Below are 22,785 nucleotides of genomic sequence, written 5' to 3' on the forward strand. Positions count from 1 at the left end.
CCCAGGGAGGGATCCCCACCTGTGAGATTGAAGAAGTTCTTGCCTCCTCCTCAGGTGGTAACTGAAGGAGTCGCTGAACAGAGGCTAGTTTGTATTTCTGAGTGTGAATATTAAAGCTCTTCCTTTGTGACCTTTTTCCTGCCACCTTTGCTGATGAATCCTTAAGTGTATGGCAAAGTTGTTAATCCGCACAAATGTGTGGGTGAAATGGATGGTGAAGCAGCAAGAATCCTCCTGAAGAAAACCCTGAGACTGACAGAATTTTAAGACAAAAAGTGTCATTTTGGAGAGGCAAAACTGATGGGCTCAAGCTGCAGTGTTGCATGGCATGCTGCACAGTCACTGAGTAAGTCGATCTTCACTGCTTTCGTAGCAAAGATAAATTGATAAATTAGTTTGAACTGCACGAATAGGATTTCACTGTAGTCACTGTAGAGTTTAACTATCCACATGATTTGTTTAGTAGAGTTTATAGTAAATTGATACGGTAGTTACACCAGTTGTATAGTTTTAAAAGGTTGTGGTTAATGGGTATGTCTGATGGATTTGCAATGTATAAAAACATAGCCTGATGCATTTTGCAAATCACTTTGGGAATTGCTGTGGGTGTGGATGGGGCGGCCTCACAAACTGCCCGCAACAATGACAGTGTTTCCCAGTAACTAATGGGAGGGGAAGAAGCCAAAAGTGAGCGAACAAGGAAAACGTGGCACAAGCTGAGCACAACGGGGAGCACTGTAAAGTGTTTATTGCCGTCAACTCAAAAAGACTCTGCAGGTTGCATGCTGCATGCATTAGCAGACCACAAGAAGTTGCTAAAGGTAACAGCTACTCCAAATACCACTAAAAGAGGCCAAAAATTCTGGGTTTTTTAAGAACTTACTGTACCAAATTCAGTTTATTCAGTATCTTAAGCTTTCTGGCTCCGTCACAGTGAAGCGGAGCTCCCTACTCCCCTACAAGAAATCGGAGCAGGAAGTCGGGCTGGCGTTGTGCTTGCTGCCAGTACAACCTGAGATTTTCATAGCTGATGTCTGAGACTAAAGAGGGGTTTGTGGGGAGGTGTTTTGTTTTCAGGTTAGTTCGTCCCTCTCAACCATTTCAGTGTTCTGTGAGGTGTTACCGGGCATGTTTTTCCCATCTTCCTTTCCTAAAGACTCTTCAGGAGGTTTTCTGGTCTACAGTCTCAACTGTTCTAATATAGCCAAAAGTATTCGATGAGATCAGTTGAAGCTGTTTGTTTGAGTGCAGGAACACTGTCAACTCCTAGAGCAAGAATATGAAGTACTGTGTCATCTTTTGCCACCTTCCAAGGTCTGTCTTGATCTGCTATGCTCTCCATGAAACTCTTCCTCTTTTTCTGTCCTTTGAAAGCTCATGTCTCAGTGCCGTCAAAACTGCAAGCCCTGCTCTCCACACACACCCTCCTTCCCTCACCCCTTTCCAGCTCCCTATCATCATCTCCATCCACTGCACTGCCGTACAGTAAATGACCACAGCAATTTTCTTCCTTTTGTAACTGCAGAGGTAACTAACGAAGAGTCAGTAATTAGCAAAGAATAAAGCAGGGTTGCTGTGACCTGAAGTGTTTCAGCATGGATGGATGGCTGTGTATATGGTTTAGCTGAAACAGAAGTTACTGGGTTGCTGGAATTGCTGGCAGTGAAACCATGGTCCCCCTTATGCAGGTCAGACGTAGGGGGTTGTAACGATCTGATTTTAAAATCTTTGTTCTACTCTTCCAGCTTCACAGAAATTGCTCAGATCTGTGTGCGTAAACTGAACCCCCATCTGATCGGCGCTACGTTCTCATGCTCTCTGACCTTTTCGGTAGGTGGTAATTTTGTTCGTACCCTCTCCCGTGACATCCTGTCAAGCCCTCTCTTGCTCTCACAGCTGACAGCCTTCCCTGCCCCGCGCCGTAACTGGGAATTTCCCTTCCTTCCTCCTTCCACAGCCACCATCGCCCTGGTCTGCTGCTTTCCTGAGCAGGATGTTTGTGCTCTCCCCCACATCCGCGCTGGACAAGCTGCCTCTCCCTGTTGAGACTCCCGGACTAAGGCTTTGCTGTGCTTTCACTGCCTGACCCCCAGCTCTGCCTCAAATGATGTCAGCTCTCCGCTGTGCTCCTGCTTTCCACCTTTTGACTTGCGCTTTGTTAGCAGGAGTGCCACTTTCCCTTCTTCGCCTTTGTGTTCCCATGATACGTGTGCCCCAGGAGGGCAGGGGAGCACTTGGTGGCGTGGGGGCTCCTCTGATGCAGTGTCCACCGCCACATCCCTTTCTTTCCATCTCAGCAGGGCGGCCTAGGAAACTCTGGCCAAGGAGTGAATGATCTGTAGCGTTAGCAGCACACACAAACTAACCTCTGCACTTTTTTCATTTGTTCTCGTAGGTTTTGAAAAGGAAGTTACAATCTATATATAGCTAGTAGGAAAATGTTGCCTCACAGCAAACTGAAGACGTTTTACCTGATGTGTTGTGTGCAAACAGTTGCATTTTAAACATGGGCCTTTCTAAAGCTAAGTGGTAGACTGAAGGATTTTTACTGTTATGTTTCAAAGTGAACATTTCTGGTACCTTCCAACCATACCAATACAATATATTGTTGACACAGATGCCTGTTTCTTTTTCCAGTCCTTGGGCATGTGGTTTTATCGTAGCTCTGTGCTTCCTTAGTGGAATTAAAGAGTAGGGTTTAGTAGCTCTGAGGCAGGAAATCCTGTATTTTCACAGCTCTAAGGATTTCATATTGTTTGATCTCAATAATACCTTAACTACTGCAGCAAATGGGCCTGAGGGAACACTTCAAATGATTACAAGACTAAAAGCCTGGGTAAGTTTAGGTTACTTCTGGTAAAACAAAGATGGGAGAGAAAGGAGGTGGAGGAAAAGGTGGCCATAGCTCTGAGTCTTTAGGGAGCAATGAACTTCTTTTTCTACAGTTAAACTCCATGGGCCACATACTTGGGCAGAAAGGTCTGGCAAATACTGTCCAGCCTATACCTGATTTGTGGCAGCCACGCTACCGCTCTGATTACTTTTGAACAGTTTGACCAATTGATTTTGTTTTCTACTGTGTTTTTAGTCCAGTTCAGTAAGGGATTTTATCAGCTGTTGCGGCTGTACTTGCTTTTCTCCACCTATTTTGCTAGCGAGCCTGCTTTCGTAGAACCATAGAACAGCCCAGGTTGGAAGGCACCTCGAAAGATCACCTGGTCCAACCTTTTGTGGGAAAGGGAGCCTAGGTGAGGTGTAGTCCCCACCACTGAAAGCAGGTCCACAGGAATTGCAGATGGCTCAAGAGCTGCTGCTGACAGGAGAGTAGGAAGGAGTTCAAGACCAGAGCTCCTGAAAATGGAAATGCTCTCAGAGGAAGAGGTCACAAGATCCTCTTTTCCCTTCGTATAAAACCAAAATGTAAAACCCAACACTCCTATATTTTGGTTTTAGCTGTCATTGTAAGTAGCAGCTGGTGGTGCAGTCTGCAGATTTTATTCTCGGGAGACTCCACGTTGCTTCCCGGTTGCCTTTCTTTGGTTTCTCCTTCTGTGGAGATACAGCCAGAGATTGGGTAATTACAACTTCTTTTTGCAAAGCATATGTTGGCTATATTCAACAGGGATAATATTTCTGTGTTCCAAGACGAGCGGTTTCTGTGGTAAAGTGAAGTCTATGAATAGAAGTCAATGTCTGGACGCGTGTTTAGAATTGGTTCTTGGTGAGATGCTTTGAAATAATGGCTCACAGAAGTTTTTAGTTCTGTCCAGTATAAAACAATACAGCTCAGTTTCCCACCCATGGGACTCTTTCCACGTACTGTGCCAGGCTTTGGTTACACGCGGTGCGACCACCGATAACTTGCCGCTTCGTCGTTGCCGCGATCGTTTACGCGAGATCGCTCGCTTTCTGCGTAGCGTTCAGACGCTGCGCCTTTTCGCTGCTCTTGAAAGGCTCGGGCAACGAGCCACTTAATTCGGCGGCGGCAAGAGCAAGGCCCGGCCCGAGGAAAAGGGGCTGCCCGTGCGAGCGGGAGCCGAGCACGGCGCGGGGGTGCCGGCAGGTGGCGGTCGGCGGCACCCGAGCGCTGCCGGGGGCGGCAGAGCCGGGGGCGGCAGAGCCGGGGGCGGGCCCTGCGCCGGCAGCCGCGGGGCTGGTGGCCCCTCGCGTGGAGGCGGCGGCGGAGCGGGGAAGCGGCTGTCGGCGGGAGGAAGGGAGCGGAAACAGTAATGCCGACAGCAGCGTGCGGGGAAGGAAAACCGAGCCTTGCTTTTGTCCTTCCGCGGTGCTGGAACTCAAACCAGCCGAAAGGCAGTCGTCACTCGAAACAGTTTTAAAACTGTTGGGGCACAGACTGATCGCGGACAGATGCTGGAGAAGGCTTTCCTTAGGTTTACCACCATATATCTATAAAACTTGTCCTCTAGTGGTGAGCATTCTCTGTACAACCTTTCTCTGTACAATGCTTCAAATGGACTGTGTAATTGCTTAGCTCTGAATTCAGACTGAAGAATTCCTTACTTGGAAAAATGCAAATATTTAATCTTATTTCATACACGTAGCTTTTTCCCTGGAACGTAAAGAATTTTATAAGGAGAAGTCGTTACTCAACGGATTCTCAGCTGTAGGATGGTTTACAAATGTCCCGTGGTGCTGCTGAAAGGGGTGATCCCACCTGCTCGCACATGCCTGTCCTTCTGTAGGCTTCACGGCTGGCTGACGTGCTGCTGTGTGGAAGGGAGGGAAAGAAGAGGCTGGCAGTGCTGGGGCTCTCCTTTCAGCAGGAGCACCTGTGTCGTTCGCTAGGCCATGGTCTGACTCTTTACTGGTATCACCTGCTCCAGCTCTAGGACGGTCTCTGTATTACACAGAAATATTCAGCTTTCCACATCACCTTCATGGGGCTTGTGTAACGCTAGCAGCGCTTATACTGCAGCTCAGTCCTTCTATCCTATTTAAGGGAACGTTGCACCCATTCTCCTTTCTGCATCACTCACGGGAGTGGAGAACTCCCGTGCTAAGCCATGCTGCCTGGAGTTTGATTTCAGCAGAAGTCACGTGTTGAGCAGGCAGACTGCAAGAACAAACATTTGCATTGCAGGAGAAAAGTTTTAACAACACTTTCAAAAGTAGCAGCATGGAGTTTTGCCCCTACTTGGCTACCTTCCTACAGAGAAGCCACTTCCTTTGGATCTGGTGTTTTGTTTATGCAGCTATCTATGAAGGGACAGTTTAGTCGTAAAAACAAAAGGTAGAGCTTGCAATTCCCCTACCCCCCCCCCCTCCCCCCCAAGACTCCTGACTCTTCAGCAGAGGTAGCCAGGCTAAAAATTGCTTCCTTCTCCTATAGCTGCTGTTTGCAGAGACAGCTGAAATGTTTGTCTGTAGCTAACAGCCCTGGGCTATCATCCCTGGCAGTGACAGGAGATAGGTGCTTAAATAATTTTATTTCCTTCTTGTGAGCACATACCATTTTCTTTGCTTTACTTAGATGAACAGAAACACTACGCTCCACTGCCTTGTTACCTGTAACAGCCAGCCAGGCAGGTGACGGTGGAGACTGTAACTTGTCCTTTTGTGGGAGCAGCAAGCTGGGGCTGACCTGGCACTGGTTACCTCATCACAGCTGTTCTGTGGGGCCATGTGCTAAACTGCTCCAACTGAAAAATAACTTTTTTATTTTTTCCCCAGCAAGATTAGTTTCCTGCTACAATTCAGCACAAGGGACCTCCTCTAATGAACCTGTCTTACCTTGGTTTCCATAGGCGTTTTCTAGCCTCCACTCCCTACTCTCCTTCAAGCAAGCACAGGAGACAAGGGGTATACAGAGCTAAGGGGAGAATTTGCACCACAGTAAGATGTTCTTGCTGCCACTTCCAAGTCTATTCTGGAAGAAAAATGTACCCTTAGAAAGCAAGCTTACCTTGTAACAGCACAAGAATAACTTAAAATGGGGTAGCTTGCAACACTTAACACTTTTCATTAATCAGTAACAGCCAAAGTTAACTAATGCCTCCGCTACACATTGCAACACCCCGGGAAGCCAGGGTTCAGGTAACTAATGCAGGGGTAGGGCTGGCTAACGCTCTGGCGCAGGGCACAAGGTGACCCATACCGAAAGGAGCTGAGTGTGAGGAGGGCTCCACTGCCCTCCTCGAAAACCAAAACCCTGAACGGGTGTGCACAGCTCTCCTGGAGCAGTTCATTCAGCTCCAGGTAGCCTGTCCCCAGGGAAACACATAGTGCTACTTTCTCTGACACTTAGCGCTCTGTAGGTGTTAGAAGCCAGCTATTAGCCAAGTCACTTCATGCAGAGGCAAGGCCCTCTGAATTCATCCCAGCTTTCCCGTATTTGCTGGACGATGAACACAGAAGTTCAGCTGTACGTGTGTACTAACACTGTTAGTATAAATCTTAATTTTTTAGACTCTGCAACATTTGTAGAGATTTAACACATGTTTAGTGTCAAAACACCTTGGTTTTTATTTCCATATCCTTTTTGAATCAGGTTAAGCTGTAAACAATTTCTTTTTCAATCAAATACTGCCAGCTAGAATTAATTCCATTCATGCATCACTGAAAACAAAAAGGGTATTTTTTCCTTAAGTATAGATTTTTCTTTTTTAAACAATGTCACTTTATACAGAAACCAATAGCTAGATTCGATGCACCCTGATTAGTTATGTAAACAGATAACCCAAAAAAACTTGTCAACAGAACTAATAAGTTGGTTCCTTCATAGAATGGAAATTAAAATCTCTCCTGACTTGAGGTGAACAGAGTCAGGAGTATAGAGCGTGGCACATAAATCCATCCAGGAGGTGTGTAAATTGCACTGTATCTGAATTAACAAAGTTATGCATAATGAAATGCACAGTTTAAATTCATGCTAGAAAGCATTTTTCAATATGAAGTGGCAGACAACTGGCAATCATAACAGTTAGGTTCTGCACCATCATTTATGGCATTATAGATAACTATTACATATAGTATACTTTAAAACCCTGAAGGATTGTGTTACTTGAAACATTCTCCAGGCAGTCATTTGGTTTGAAACATTGGGAGAAAGATTAAAGAGCTTGCCATCTTATACCGATTATGGTACCTTTAACTTTTATGAAGTAGATCAGATATGATGTGTATTTCACAGTAACAAAGTTGCTTTAATGCCTTTTCTCCAACAGTAGGATTGTGTTAGATGTTTCTGCCCTCAGATCACCATTGTCCCGGTGGTTTTCCCTTTTCTTAAGTTTGGGTAACTACATTGAGCACTTTTCCTGGTTTTTAACTATTCATCAGTCCTTTCAGCATATCTTCGGAGAGTTCCAGCAGAGGGAGTTCAGGGGACGGGATGTCCAGGGGGGGAAGGTTGGGTATTGGAATGTCCTTTGCCTTCCCAGCAGTTGTTGCAAACTTCTGCCAAGTTGCAGCTGAAGAAGTAGTTTCTGAGTGTTGCTGCAGACCCCACAACTCTGACTTCTCAACAAAGTCAGCATCTACATCCAACTCCTTGTCTACTGGAGATTTTTGGAGTCTAGCTCTTTCTGCTTTTAACTGCTTATTCTCTCTCCTTAATCTCTCATTTTCAGCTACAAGAAATTCTATGTGCCGTTTCAAATCTGCAATTTTGGTTGCCTGCTCTTCTATTATTGTTTTGTCATCTTTTGGAGCTTTACTCCCAATACATGCTTCTACAGGCTCCTTTTTTTTCTGAAGCAGAAATAATAGCGTATCCGGGTCCCTGTCAAAGACACCCTGAATATCCTGTGGATGTTTCTCTGTGGAAGGACTGTATTTCTGAGTAACAGGAACCAATATGTTTTGATCATCAGAGTCTTCAGCAGATGGCTTATAAGAAGTCTGAAGATGTGCAGCTATTTCCTTGTCAGCATTCTGCTGGGCTTTCAGCTTTTCCTCCCTCTTTGCCCTTTTCCACCTCTCCTGGATGAGCAGTAACTGTTTCATGTGACTATCCCTTTGCAATTCCAGTGACAGCTGAGCCTGAGTAAGAACAAGATTAAACAATTTAATTGGTGATCCCTAATCCCACCTGAATATTCACACAAGTAAAGTTACATGCATGTAAATATTTACATAAACAGCATCACAGCATGCCCGAGGGAGAGGAGCTTTTGTTATTCAGACACTAAATCCAGCAAGAAGTGCTCTCTGCTTGTACAATGCAACAGATTCAGATATGTCACCCAAATTTAGCATAACTACTAGTATTGTGAAGGAGTGAGTTAACATTGGTCTTTTTGTTTGTTTGTTTGTTGTTTTTAAGTCATTGACCAGGCTATAATAATACCTGTGAGCAGAGGCACTAGGAGTTTAACTGACCTATGCCCAACACCAAGAAGGAAGAGATTCACTTGGCATGCACAGCCACACTTTAGCTAAATAATACAAACTATTTGTATGCTTCTGTGATGGTATCTGCGTAGACCAGTGGTATATTAATAACACCCAACACTAAGCAGAAAAGTGCTCCAAGGCCAGATGTAGTCCCAAATGATTCAGCCATATTTAATGAAGGGGGTGGCATGGTGGTTAATAACTCACAGAAATCACCTGGGTAAGAGGCTACCATTTTTCTACAAGAATGACCCTTTGGAGGAAAGACAGATGTCCAGTCTCCAAGGGTTATTTGCTTTGATAATACTGGCTAAACTCAAAGCCTGCTGCTATAAAAGTGCTGACCAGACTACACGACTACATTCACAGACAGACTTGTGCAATGAATAAGGAAAGGTGTAGGGCTGTTGTTCTGGAGATCCCCCAGTCAGGATCAATAAAACCAAAATTACAGACTGTAGATGAGGTGCTCAGCTTTGTGTCTCAGCAAAACAGCCTAAGTGCCTCACAGCAAAAGTTAAATATGAAACTAGTTTTATCACCTACTTGAAGATGCCTTGCAGACTAGAAACCATTGTTGGAGAACCCTTGGATAGGCTAGTAGTTCTCTTGTCCCTGCTCCACGTAAACTTGGAAAAACTCTCAAGGAAGATTAGCATCACCGCTCTTCTAAAACTGCTGGTGCAGTTCCCATGGGTTCAGAGAACTATGCAGAGGCTAGTACACCCAGAGGGGTATGATCATATGCCCAAGAGGGGTATGATCAGTCAGGGCACAATATGACACACAGGCACACAACAGAGCTATGGCTGATTCTGGCGTCTGCTGCACTTTGGTCTCACCTGCTCTGACTGGGTCAGCTTCATAGCGTCTGTAAGGTATGCTGCAGAAGAGAAAATTGATAAACACTTAGGACAGGGTTACAAAACCTGAACGTTTCCATAAAAGCTAAGAAAAGGCTTCAGACCTTCCGTGTTCTGAATCCTCACGTAAAAGCAGCAGTCCAGAGGCGAAGTATTTACCAAGTTACAGTGGCTGGAAACACCTGCTGTTTTTCAAAAGTCTGAAAAAATTACTGTAAGATCATGTAATAATACATGCTACACCCTTGCCACGGCATCCTGATGGCTCAGGTTGTTCCAATTTGTGTTTCAGAGGAGAACAGCAGCCATTTCCAGAAAGTCCTAGAACAACTTTCGCATGAAGGGAAGAAACACAGCTAAGGACCAGACTTTTAACGTACAAGCATTTTAAGACAAAATGTGGTAAGTAAAATCCTCTCACCCATGGCACACCAGTATTATGAAGTCGTGCTTTTTAATTATATTCTTGATGAAGAGGTATAGTCTGTAGTTCCCCACTTTTTTCATCAACTTCCCCTCCAAACCAGAAAAGGTGCTGGCTTACAGTCAGAGCAGTACTTTAGACTTTGAGCATATCTTGCTAATGCTGAAAATGACAAGATATCAATGCGTTTCTGGGTTTTGTCTTGGTATATGAAGTGAAGGAAACCAAAAAGAAAAGTCTGCGTATTAGAATGTAAGTACTATCCCTTGTTGCTCTGAGTATTCATAAATAGGAAAGAAACCATCAGTTTCTCATTTTATGGGGTTTTCTAGTATTTATGAATGGAAAGCGAGAATGCCTGGTATCTAGGTTACGATGTTCGGAGTAGCCACTTATTTTGTCCCCACACAAGCTCTGTCACTGGAAATGTCCTACTTGTTGCATCAATTAAGACCTCCTCTTTCTTCTTCTGCCAAGCAGTTGCCGCACTGTCAGCCAGCTGACAGACTCCAACACAAATAATTAAGCGTGACTAGTTAAATGGACAGGTAAATGCACAAAGTTCCACTTAGGAGACGCTGTCAATTGCAGCGTCAAGGCCTGCGATGCAATCTGCTGTTTTGCTTGAGTTCTGGGAAAGCTGAGCTCATCACCTGTTCTTAGCTGTCTTGACTCAGACATTAGGAAAGGGAAGTAAATAAACTTTTGTAAGCAAACATTTGTCTGAGTATTTCCTTTATCAACAGAGAAAGCAGGTGACTTCAGCTATGAAAGCCATGAAGAAAACACAAAGTGTAAAGTGAAACTGGCTTACAGCAGGTCCCCAACTGCAATTTGTGCATGACACAAGGTGTTGGGTTCATCTTGAGACAAGAACTGCCTTCACAGCAATAACCACCCCCAATCAAAACAACTTTGGAAATGTCTGGCTTTAGCTGCTTATACTAGAGAAAAAGTTTTGAAAAGGGTGCTTGATCTGGACTGAAAAACAGATTCACATTTTAAGAATAAAAAGAATATTTTGCAAGTAACTAAATATTCTACTTACAGGAAGCATGCAAATCTAGAAACTGATTTTAAGAGCTGGAATGTGAGAAATATCTACTCACCAGCAGCTTTTTTGTGACAAGAAATTGCTTCTTCATATTTCCCTGCTGCCAACAAACGGTCTGCTTTTCTGCTCTGCTGGTGAGCCTTAAAATAGAAAGAGCATTACATCAATGAGGGTTAACCAACAAATAGTTATACCTGTTTTAAAAGTAATCAGTACATCTAAGAAACTGTACTGATTCCAATTCTCAGGCTTTTAGGCTCCCACTCCCTTACAAGCTTTATAATTTGATTTTATTTTTAATACTACCTTACAAGAGTCTGTACTGTACAGGTAAGAACTGAAGCTTGTTAATGCAGCAAAGATGGTGTGTACACAATAAAATCTTTTTGAAGCTGTTCCTCAGAAAGTACATGTTCTCCTTTATAGGCAGGCATTCACTGTAGTCGTGTAAAAAGACCAGTAAGGCCATAAGAAGCTATGAGAAGCTGTAAGTATACAGAACCAATTTACCTCACAGAATGTGAGATATTTGAATTATGTTACAGCTTACAGCTGGTTTGACATTTTCTGCTGCCCCATGCCCAAGATGCTTTGCCTCTTGGGTGAAGAAATTTCAAAAGATCTTGGGTTTTTTGTTTGCAGATTACACGAATTAATGGAAGCAGCACAGCCATAGTTAAAGATATCAAAGTCACGTTGTTGCTGTACAACAGTTAAGTCTATACTAGCATTTGTAAGCCACTAATGTAAACCACTAAGGTAGACTACGGATGTTGCTGAAAGCAAGCAATTGATGCAAGTAGTTGCATATGCTCAGTGAGAAACAGTATTGCATAACCAGCACTGCAACATTCATGAAAGCAAGTCTTTTTGTTCTTAGAAGACATGAATTTTACAGTCCTTCCTCCAAGACAAGCTATGTAATATGAAAGGCTACAACCGCTAACTGGCAAGACTGTCAGTAACACAGACTATTCATGACTGCTTTACTACATGTTGAGTTTGAAGTAAACAGACATCAAGTACTGGGCACTGACACTGTGAAACAATACAAGACACTTAGGAATCTGAAGAAAGTATTTGCCTGTTTCTTTGTTTTTTAAGATTACTGTTTCTCAAGAGAGCCTTTACCAAATCCATACTGACTGAACCTGTAGGGGAAACAGCTGAAAGCCTGAAATCTGCCTCTGTAATTCTGTCTCTGACCCGTACAAATTCTCTATTCCCTCCCTTCACCCAAATAAAGGCATAAAACGTATCAGACTTCAGAGGTTTGGTCAATATAAGTCACCGACTCACTTCAAGCATGTTCCAGGATCAACATAAAAATGAGAGCATTTGTCCATATCTTAAGATGTTAGAACAGCTGGCTCCCTACAGGCCTTATGGAATTACACTTTCCTCTGTCTCCTGCAGTCTTGGAAGAAGCATCGAAGGTCAGATAATCCAAACAGGACGGTAACATGATTCTTCAGGACTAACATGATACTTACACTAACATCCATTTTAAAAATAAGTTCCAAAATGCAGATCAATTTCTTTGTCATCTCTGTCCTCCAAATTGACATATCACCTACAGCGTTACAGTACATTCTATTTCCTACCAGAATTTTAGCAGCTCTGACACCACAGAAGAGAATGACTTCTACAGAAAACACTCTTTTGGGCAACAGCTGTTCGAAGGCTATCCCTAGCAGTTATATCACTGCATTAAGACATTTGGCTTTTCTAAAACTGATTTCATATGCTACTATGGAGTGTTCTAAAAAAAAAAAACAAACCAAACAACCCAAACCACACAAAATCCCCTCATTGATTCTTCACAACGAATATTTCAATTATATTCTTCTTCCTCATCTTCATTCAATCCCCATAGCATTGTCAGCATTCCTTGTTTCTTCTGCCCTGAGGTTAAATAATCTCAGAAGAGGAAGTGTTTTTCTATTGGGAAATCATCTATTTTATGGCCTTTTTCTATGGACTCCTACAAATGACACATGCTGGAAAGATAAACTTATTTCCCATGGGAATGAACAAACAGTATCAGCTCATATAGAGCCATCTCCTCGGTTATTCATGGCAGCTCACCCAGTTACAAATTAGCTATGTCATGGACATAAAAACACCTGAGCTAGCTCCTTGCAGAACAATTTTTCAATAAATTAGTATTGATACAGCTGCTTCTGCAAACTGCATGGGCAGGTCTAAAAAACCAGGGAAAGAGGAAACAGGGTAGCTAGAGGCAGAAGAGCTAAGAAAGCAATTCAACAAGCCAGGGGCCTGGTTCCATTTATTAGTTTCTACATGTAAGAATTTGAGTCTGATTGCTTTCAAAGGTTATTTTCATATGTTTTAAAGTACTGGAGCATGATCTTACTCAAATCACTTAAGCACATGCAGAACATTTGAGGACAGTCAGTTGTTATTTGATTGCACAATTACATTATATCCATTCTCAATTAAGTCCCAGGGAAGCTGAAGGGACTCTGAAGAAGTTGGGCTCGTCCGTGAATAAAATTAGGAAAACAACAGTCCAGAGATGCTAGCAAAAAGAAAAGCTAGGATTCTCTGATTACAAGGTCAAAATGCCTTTCTTGCTGTTACATCAAAATATATAGATGTCAGGCTATCTTACTCTGATGCAGGGCAGCAGACTTCCCCAGTGGAAACAAGAGGAACTGCAGCAGAGAAAAAAAAAACAGTGTTTCAGCACAGCCTTGTGTGAGAATGCTAGGTGTTCTGCAGTCAGTCATGGGGGAGGAATTCCTCATTTTGTATGTTTTCCTACCAGCTTGACATGGAAATATTTACTCATTTATTCCACCCTGTGAGTGATTGTTCCAATTAGTTGATTGTCCAAGGACCAAGGAATTTCTCCCGTTTTCATGGTACATTATTCATCACCAGCAGTTTGAAGAAATTAGCGGTGCTGTTTCCTAGCAGCAAGTGATGAAGCTGCAACAGAATTATTTGGATGCTTAACAGCCACGTACCATGGATAAGCTTCTACATCTTGTCTAGTCTGCTGGTTTATTCTTAGCGCTCAGTTACACTTAGCCACACAGCATCCAACCATTGTTAGCAAATCTATTTTGAACTCAGAGTGGCCAGTATCCCATTATAAAACCGGCAATAGAAGAATTGGTCCTATATCATAAAGTGAAAAAAATGGCTCTCAAGTTTATCCCTGGTCTGATGTCATGCTAGAGGAGGGTGTTTACACCACCAGTTCTGGAGCTGCTATGCTGGTTCCCAAGAGATTCAAGCAGGACTGCTTTGACTTTGGTCCTGCTGCTGAGATGATTACAGAAACAGCTGCTGCATAACTGCAGTGGGTTTATATATCTGATTTCTCTTTCCTCTTCCAGTTGCAGTGCTGGAAATAAACGTAGGATGTGGTGTAAGAATAATTATAATTTATTAACAAGCTATGGAATTGAAGGGGGGGAAGCAGTTCGACAACTACTTCCAGATGTCCCTCCCAATCCAAATGAGCAGGAATTCCCAGTAAGCAAATGGACAGGTGTAACAACTTGACTCTTATAAGAGGAAGCAGGTGTGAGTGAACAATGACCAAGCTAAAAAGCTTCCTCACCTTGCTCTAACATATTTGGTTCTTAAGGGATTTGTGCATGCCTTATTGTGTCACTTGAACCACACTGGGTGAACTACAGAAGCAGGTAAGCTAAACAGCTTTCCTCAAACTTTCCAACTGTAGCTGAGATGTTAAGGGATGATACCTGCACTTGTAAGTTTGTACTGCTATTCCAAAGAAAGGTTTCTATTTGATTCTCCACCTAACTAACCCAAACCATTGACTATGTAATCTCTGAGCAACAGAATAAAAGAATAATCAAACAACCCTCTAAAACAGCAATGCAGGTCTCCTCTTTGCCTAGAACTTTCTTTAGCAGCCAAAAAATTAACACCTGACTTCTTTTTTTTAATATAAACTAGACAATGATATGACTGCAGGCCATGAGAAATGAGGCCATGAGAAATGAAGCCATGAGGCCCACTTGCCAGATTTCTTACCACTCCCTCAAAAAATAAAAATGCTAGTTTTATTTCTAGAGATCGAGCACCATTACAACTTAAAGTATTACCACCATATGATCCTAGCTTGGGGTGGGGAGTGGGAGAAAGCTGCTGCTTTTCCCATGTGATTCCAGTTGAGAGCTAGCTATTACAGAATGAAGAGTAACAGGAAAAAAACAGCTTGATCCTACTATGTTTTTAAAAGGTAGATGTAGTACTACTCATTTTCAAACACAGTAAGTCTACTACCCTCTCCTAAGAGCAGTAATTTACAACAGTTCTTCTGTAGCTGAGACAGATAGTCTTCTGTATGTTTTCTTTTTCTTTGTTCCCTTAACGGGAACAGCTCTTCACTGGACAAAGCCTTGCACAAGACCTTAAGCTTAGAGCCTTCTTTGTTCATTGTAAGGGACTTTCTAGAAAGTCATATATTTTAATATGATTATGAAGCACAGATTACAGTGCATTACTTACTAATAAAGTTACAAATGAAGGCAGGAAAACCCAGCTGCTAAAATGATGGGGCCTCAGGAAAGCTAACTGCAAAGAAGTTCTGTCTAATATAACAGTTTGTAACTGTTTTAAGTGAAACCACTGTTTGCTGCTAACATCATCTATTTTATGCTATGGACTGTGGATACCAGTTATCTTTGCCAGAAAGGATCAATACCTATGCTCTCTTACTGCTGAAAGCAAAGAGGAAGGTTTTGGGTTTTTTTTTTTTGAGATGAGGGATCTGTTTGGGGATTTTTTTCCTTAAGGATATAGGGCTGTCTTTCTAAGAATGTATATGGGAGAAAGGAAGAGTCAGAAAGGGCACATTGCATTGCTTCCATATTGTACAAAAGAATACTAAGTATATTCCACGTGGATGTTCACAGCAGCAGGCCACAAAGGGTGGGATGTGGTGGTGCACCATTGTTCCCCCCCACCCCACAAACACTCTGTCAGTGCTACACACACTGTAGCACTTTCTCTTTCAAACCCATTCTTACCGGAAAATAGTGAACCTAGAAAGGTTTGAATGCATATGTCTGCATATGCATTGAAACATGGAATTAAGAGAGAATACAAGTGGAAAACTTGACCTGAGAGGTCCAAGAACAAACTACGGCCTTCTTTTTTTTTTGTTTTTAATTGAAAAAAAAAAAGTGCAATCATGACGAATAAAACTCAGGGTTACTATAGAAAATGCTTGTATTTACAGGCAGTTAGATAAAAAGCAAAAATAATAAAGAGCTGTACTGTAACTTATGCTAAATAATGGGAATATATTTGCCACTAAGCCTAAAGAAATGGTAATGTGTAGTTTTATCGACAGAAGCAAGCCCCCTTAAAAATACTCCTTGTATTCTGTAGAGAAAGATAAGTGGACTGAAGGAGAAACAAAAAATGGCATAACCCATTGTGGCTGCTCAACCAATACCACTAGCCACACATTAGCTCAATTTTCTGTCTTTGAAAGCCTGTACTTAGCAAGGTTGACAGAACAATGACTCAACCATAAATTACAGGTTAGTGTGACTATGGAGCAAAACAAGTATGTGAAACTCTCATGAGAATGTATTCTCAATATTAACAGACTCCTCACTTTGTATTGAACTGTAAAGATGTTGAAGTTCAGCTTGCTTGTAAGCAATAGTATTAGAATTTAAATAGATGGGCAGACAAGCAACCAGTTGTTTAGCCAGTCAACATTAATTCACTGAATAGCTCTAACTGACTACACATGTGTTCCCAACCTATTCTAAATTTAAGATAAAATGGTTAGTCTGAGTTCCTCACCATGCAAATGCAATTAAGAGATCTGGAATGAAACCAACTCACATTCACACTGCTCAGGTTAGGTGGAGTCTTCAAAACCCTGTACAGGCATAGCTGCAGCTCTTTCCCAGATCACCTGCAACTTCATTAAGGTGTGGTATCCTTTTACCTAATGCATAAGTCAAATCAACCTCGTTCTCTTCCTTTTCATCCATTTAGTATGATAAAAAGCACTAAATGCTTCAACTTGCTTGTCAGAGCCATTTTGTATACTTGCAGTTCTCAGCTGCTTTGGTAATGCTTTTCTTATCCCCATATATCGTGCTGCAGCTGGTACTACACAAGTCTTCCTAACTGGAGGTTATAAGCTAAATGAGAACAGTCCCACTGCCTTGACAATAAACAAAAACAATCTGGGCTCCTATATGTAGCCCTAAACCACATGGCTCAAGCTGTTACAGCAACTAAGCTACCCCTCAGCAGGGAGAACTGAATCATCACAACAAATGGTTCAGTAAGCAAACGATTCCAGAAGCAACAATTTCAAACAAGTGGGGCAGAAAGGCTTCAGCCATGACTTCACTCTGCTGCCTCCCCAGGCCTCTATGAAGCAGCTTCATTTGGGTCTTTAAACTGTTAGGCACGCTTACTCAGAGCTGAACTGCGTGGCTTGATGATATACATGTAATGCCATCGTGACGCAGCTGAAAGGTACTGCTGGTAGGTACCCAAACAGCATAGATGCCAGTGAGGAAATAATGCTTCCGTCAACCACCCATAGCTTAGCTAATTATGTTCTTGACTGGGAGCTACTGCAAGTTATTATATGTGTAACGTGGAACAGTTCTGTGTTGTGCTTTAATAGTAGTTATATGACTGAATACAACATTGTTGAGCTTTTCCAAGGAGGCTGTTACTGATCTGGCTGTTCAGCTGAGTTTCTGATGTATCACCTCAGCACCTCCAGTTGCTTTACTCAGACAGATATGCTACTGCATCTGTGGGTTTATACCTTAGCTGAAATGCATGGCCCCATATAGATCACAGTGTTACTGGGAAAACCAAGACAAGGCTTTTACCACTGTGGTAAACAGACTTTGTGTTAGGCATGTCTATATAATGATACTTCCACTTTTATCACCTAAAAGCTTGTTTTCTCTAGCTTGAGTTCAGAATTGAGTGCATCTGCCTCTCTCTTTTTTTTCATTTTGGATTGGAAGAGCAAGTATAGCAGCTTTCAGGTTAAGCTTTTTTAAAAAAAAAAATCAAAGAAAACAAACTGGATTCAGTGGATGTTTCTGTAGATTAACATAATATTCCTGTTTTTCCAATCAGAAGAACAGAGGTGCAGGCTAGCATTAAGTTTCAAACACATTGGCCCATGTGGTTTAAATCCTTTGATCTCTGGTAAACTTTCATAGATGCTTTCTATTTTCTCCTCCTACTCTTCCATATTGCATATTTATTCTGCTTGTTATTTTGCCCTCATGTGGATGTGGTATTCACCTCACTTCTAAACTATTTATTGGTTTAGAACCATTGATTGGCTTGCACTGGAATGGTTGCTACCAATGTCTTACAGCATTAATATGAAAAGCTTCCATTATATGAGATTCTTGCAATATACCTTTTGTTGTGTTATTCTCGCTACAGCCACTGGTCTGTGCTTTCTGTTTTTCATCAGAACAACAACAGTTCAAGCTGGATCCCTTACACTTCAAGAAACTTATAGGCAATAGATATGCACCAGATTTTGGATTGTATTTTATTATAAACCATACAAAGTGCTATTACCTTGTAGGAAGAATACAAGGTAGAGGTGGTATGGCTCCTTAGCATATATCTTACAGGAAGATACTGAGGTATTAAAGCAGAATCGGCAGACTTATGAAGTCCTGGGTGTCAGACTCTGTTCAACAAGCAAGTTTCCTTTTTAGTCTCTTCTGGAGGTTGATACTATTTGCCTCATTTTTACTGCATTACTTCCAGGCTTCTGATGGTCAGCAGTGTGCTGTTGTGCTGCTTAAGTATGGAAAATCTTCACAGGTGTCTGGCTGATACCTTTTGCTCCTATACCTAAGGTTAAAACTATTGCTGGATGCAAGATCAGAATTCTTTGCCAAAACCAGATGGCAGTAGGAATTGCCCCTACAGTAGGTAGGCACAGATAAGCTCTTAACTTCATTTTTTTTTACAGGACGTCTTTTCTTATGAGACTTATCTTATGCTTTTGCAGTAAAAGTTTTAATTTGTTGAAGAATGTTGAGATGTCTTGGTTTATGGCACTAGATTATATGTGAAACAAATATTCAGCTGGACTAGCTATCCGCTATATGGTTGCCTGCAGGTGCAGGGACTGCACTTAGTCCATACCAGTTTTAAGTTGCGCAGCACAACCTAAATATTTTATTTGTAGGGTTGAAGAACTGGCTTCCTTATTAGTAAAAGCATAAGGATCAGGGCTTTAACCCATTCTTTCAAGATTAGATGATGTTTCTCATCTGCAAAGCATCCAGTAGACTAAGGTGGGGAGAGGGAAGGAGGGAAAAGGGCAAGAGGAAGAGACAAAACGAATGCTCAAGTACCAGAGCAGCCCCAAAACACTTTCCTGTGGCTCTAACAACTCAGATGATGGCAACAGATTTTGGACAAGTTGTTTCAATGTATTCCTAAATGAAGTATCACTGGATACAATGAATACCTTGAGGACAGCTCAGTGGAAAAAGCAAATCAGCAGTTAGTCCTAGAAAGGTTAAAAGAAGGAAAGATGGGGTTAGACTCAGCATGATTATTTGTTAAGCATGCAACAATGGCACAGAAGGTATACAAAAAGATAAGAATAACTTTAAAAAGAAAGGGGGTCTGAAGAACTAAAATCCAAATTCTAAAAAGATAGGTCAATTTCTCATTGAAGTCATTAGACCTGAAGGTCAATGATTAAAACTTCCATTAAACAAAAACCACTGTAGTTATAATTTTTTTAAACAGATCTGGAAAGCAAATCAGTATTTGTCTAGTGCCATCTACAGAAGTAAATGACTGAATTAGGGAAACCAAAATATAATTAAACTTAAGCAAAAGAAATATCATTGATAGTTTAAGGCACTAAGACCCAGGTGCATAAAGATAAAATTATTTTTAGGAAAACATATCTTTCAGAAGGTAGAGAAAGAATGTAATTGAAGTCAGCAGAATATAACAAGGCATGCCACCTGTAATTAGGAAGGCTAAGCAAATAGTCAAATATATAAACAATAACTGAAACTGAAAGCCAGCAATATAAGCCATTAAGTGCAGTTGGCATGCTACATGTTGACAGAGAAACGGAGACATTATGATACTGCAAAACTACTAAGAATTTTTTTTTTGTCAGATCCGCTCCCCAGGAAAATCAGGACGGTATCCATGCTTTCCAGTAACTAAGACTAGATATTCAAATATGCAACTAATGAACAAGTTTTACAGGACAAAGCAACATCCAAGAACTATAGCAAATTCTAATGAAAAGCCTTAACTAAAGAAAAATCAATTTCACAAAAATTAGCAAGCCATGATGTAATGAAAGAAGGAAACTGTCTTGTACTCAAGTGATTGATAGCAGATAAATAAGCCTAACAATTAGTGTACCCAAAACCACTTTGTAGTTTAGGGGGTTTTTGTTTGTTTGGGTTTTTTTTTTCCCCCTTCCTCTCTGATGGTTTGGCATCTTTGGAAAAAGTTGTGCTTTTCCAATCCACAGGAACTAGACTTAGGTAAGAGAAGAGATTTACAGGAGAAGCAAGTGAAATACATGACACTGGATAGGATCAAAAACTTAAATGGACATTCTTATATTGGAGGTTGGCACCTTCCCTTAATATTGTTGTGAATCTGAAACTCAGCTGCAGAGAGGGACTGTGAATAGGAGAGCTTTGCAAAACTCTATGTGAACTCCTGTTCATGTCCTTGACGCAACCTGAAGAGACGGGTCATTTTTCTATACAAGATGATCCATGACTATGTTGTATAGCAGTTTCAATAAAAGTTTTTGTATTTCAGGATACTCCTTAAAAGGAAGTAGGTAGTATATGTGTAGGCAACTTTATAATTTCCTGTACAAAACTATAAAGCAACTTTTTTTTCCTGTATCATCCATTCCGCAGAAGTGTCTTGATCTTAGTGTTAGCCTGGTGCTAGACAGGTGTGGTAACTGCACAGTCCTATCATGGTCAGAGTACCATCAACCAGGCTTTACTCATATTCTTGTCACTCCTACAATCCTTAGTGAGTGGTCTCAGTAAGAAACACTACTAACTGGTGATATCTGCACTGCCACAAAGTTGCTACTTTCAGCCATTTACTAGGGAATATTCAATTATCATTTTCTCCTTAGAAGCTCATGCACTAGATCTACTTTTAAAAAGGTTTTTATAGTGTCTGTGAAATAGCTGCAGTTAATCCCTCCTGCATTACTGTGCTGCAAGTTTGTCTGACTTTAAACCCATCATATCAACAAATTACAAGAGCTTTCTACTTCCTGCTGTTCCTTATTTCAATCAGGCTTCCAGTATACAGAGTAAAAAGTCTGAGACAGCACAACGCAGACATACCCAGAGTGGTTCTGCACCATTGGTTCAGATCTAAATAGACCATCTTCCTGCTAGACTGTCAGCCTTAATTCTATGGGTGGTTTGCAATGCCAATTTTACAAGCCTTTCTGAAACTAGAGCAATCCAGAAATACCTGATATGGAGCAGGAAAGGGTTTGTCAGGGCTGACACCATGCTGGAGCAAATAAGCTTTGATTAAAAATTAAATTGACACAAGTCTCAGGCTTGCATGGCAATGTCTACACAATTTCTGGATCAAACTCATTCCTGGAAGCACTACAGCTATATTCCTGGTGTGTTACACCTGGCTAATTGGACTGCTGGACCAAAGCTCATTTTCTAAGGGAATGCTCTGTGTATCACCGCATCTGAGGCACAGTCAAGATACAGCTTTGATAAAACCCACAAGGCAGCAGAGAATTAACTGTTCTTGACACTAGATCTTGTCTATGTGGCAGAAACCTATCAATTTAGGTTGTTTAAAATCTGATTAGCTTTTGCAAAGATGCATTTTTCAGACATCTGTGTTTCAGTTAAAGTTCCTTAGAGATTTAGTTTAAGCAGAGTAATTACTGATTTTAAAGCATTTCACCTTCTGAAATTAAAAGAAGCATCTTGGCAGTAGCAGGCCCTGGTAAGTCTCTAGAACTCTTTAAACTCGCATAGATGTGGCCTGTGTCATCTCAACGCTTCCTTACAGAACTTCCCTTGTGTTTGCAACTCGGGCCAGTCTTAACACTCCCCTCCACCCCCCCGCCCCAATCTAAACATGCCGCTACACGCACCCCTGCGCTGTTTCCTCTCCCGCGGTGCTCCCAGCTGCTCCCGGGCACGGAGCAGCCCAGCTCCCGCCGTGTGCTGCACCAGCCGCGGGCCTTGCAGGAGCTCCCGTACAGCAGCGGGGCAGCGCTGCGCGGCCTGGCCACCGCTTCCCCCGCCTCTCAGCCACCGGACCGGACTGCGGCGAGCTCAGCCCTCCCCTAGAAGCCGCCTCTAGTCCGGCGCAGCCGCTGGGTCGCGCTCCCCCCCAGGCAGGCCAGGGCCCGGTGCCGCCGCGGCAGGGCCTGGCACAAGCCCTGAACAGGTGCTGGAGGGGGGCGGGGCGGAGAGGGCCCTATTTACTGTTCAAGTCGCCCTTCTCCGTCCGGTTACCCACCGGGGGGAGGGGAGGGGAGGGGTGCCACCCTCTCCCCGCCGTGGGCGCTCGCCGCCGCCTGAGGGCCGAGAGCGGCGGCAGGACCGGCTGACGGGACGCCCCCCCTGCCCCCCCGCGGCCGCGCGCTCACCAGGTTGAGGGGCCCCTCCATCACTTCCATGGGCGGCGGGGGCTGCGGGCACATGGGCGCGGAGGCGGCCTGCTCCCGGTGCCGCCGGCGCCGCTCCTCCCGCGTCCCCGCCCCGGCGGGTTGTAAACACGGCGGCCGCTTCCGCCCGGCCCGTACCGGGCGGCGCCTCGCGAGAGCCTCCGGGCCGCGCGAGACTCGGGCGGTGTCTCCGGGGCAACGGGCGCCGCTTCTGCTCCTGCCCCCGCCCCGCCCCTCCCACAGCCCTCCTCGTGCCGCCCAACGGCCGTCTTCCCGCCCGCGGGTGCGCGCGCCGGCGGCGGCTATCGCGGTGCCCCGCTGAGGGGAGGGGGGCTCGGTCCGAGGGACCGGGTGAGCGGCCTCCGAAAGGCGGACAGGTAGCGCCCGCGGCGGG

The 22,785-nt window shown here is 43.1% G+C and overlaps 1 protein-coding gene across 1 annotated transcript; it reads right to left on the reverse strand.

Moving 5' to 3' along the window:
• Positions 1-6,450: 6,450 nt before the first annotated feature.
• Positions 6,451-22,563, reverse strand: NRBF2 (nuclear receptor binding factor 2). Its single transcript, XM_072870610.1, has 4 exons — positions 22,374-22,563; positions 10,752-10,836; positions 9,198-9,238; positions 6,451-8,001 (listed from the first exon to the last, which is right to left on the reverse strand). Exons 1-4 carry the CDS (start codon positions 22,425-22,427, stop codon positions 7,285-7,287), a joined length of 897 nt encoding a protein of 298 aa, XP_072726711.1. The 5' UTR covers positions 22,428-22,563; the 3' UTR covers positions 6,451-7,284.
• Positions 22,564-22,785: the final 222 nt, after the last annotated feature.

Source organism: Ciconia boyciana, chromosome 8 (assembly GCF_034638445.1).
Source record: "Ciconia boyciana chromosome 8, ASM3463844v1, whole genome shotgun sequence".
In the NCBI taxonomy this organism is placed as follows: Eukaryota; Metazoa; Chordata; class Aves; order Ciconiiformes; family Ciconiidae; genus Ciconia; species Ciconia boyciana.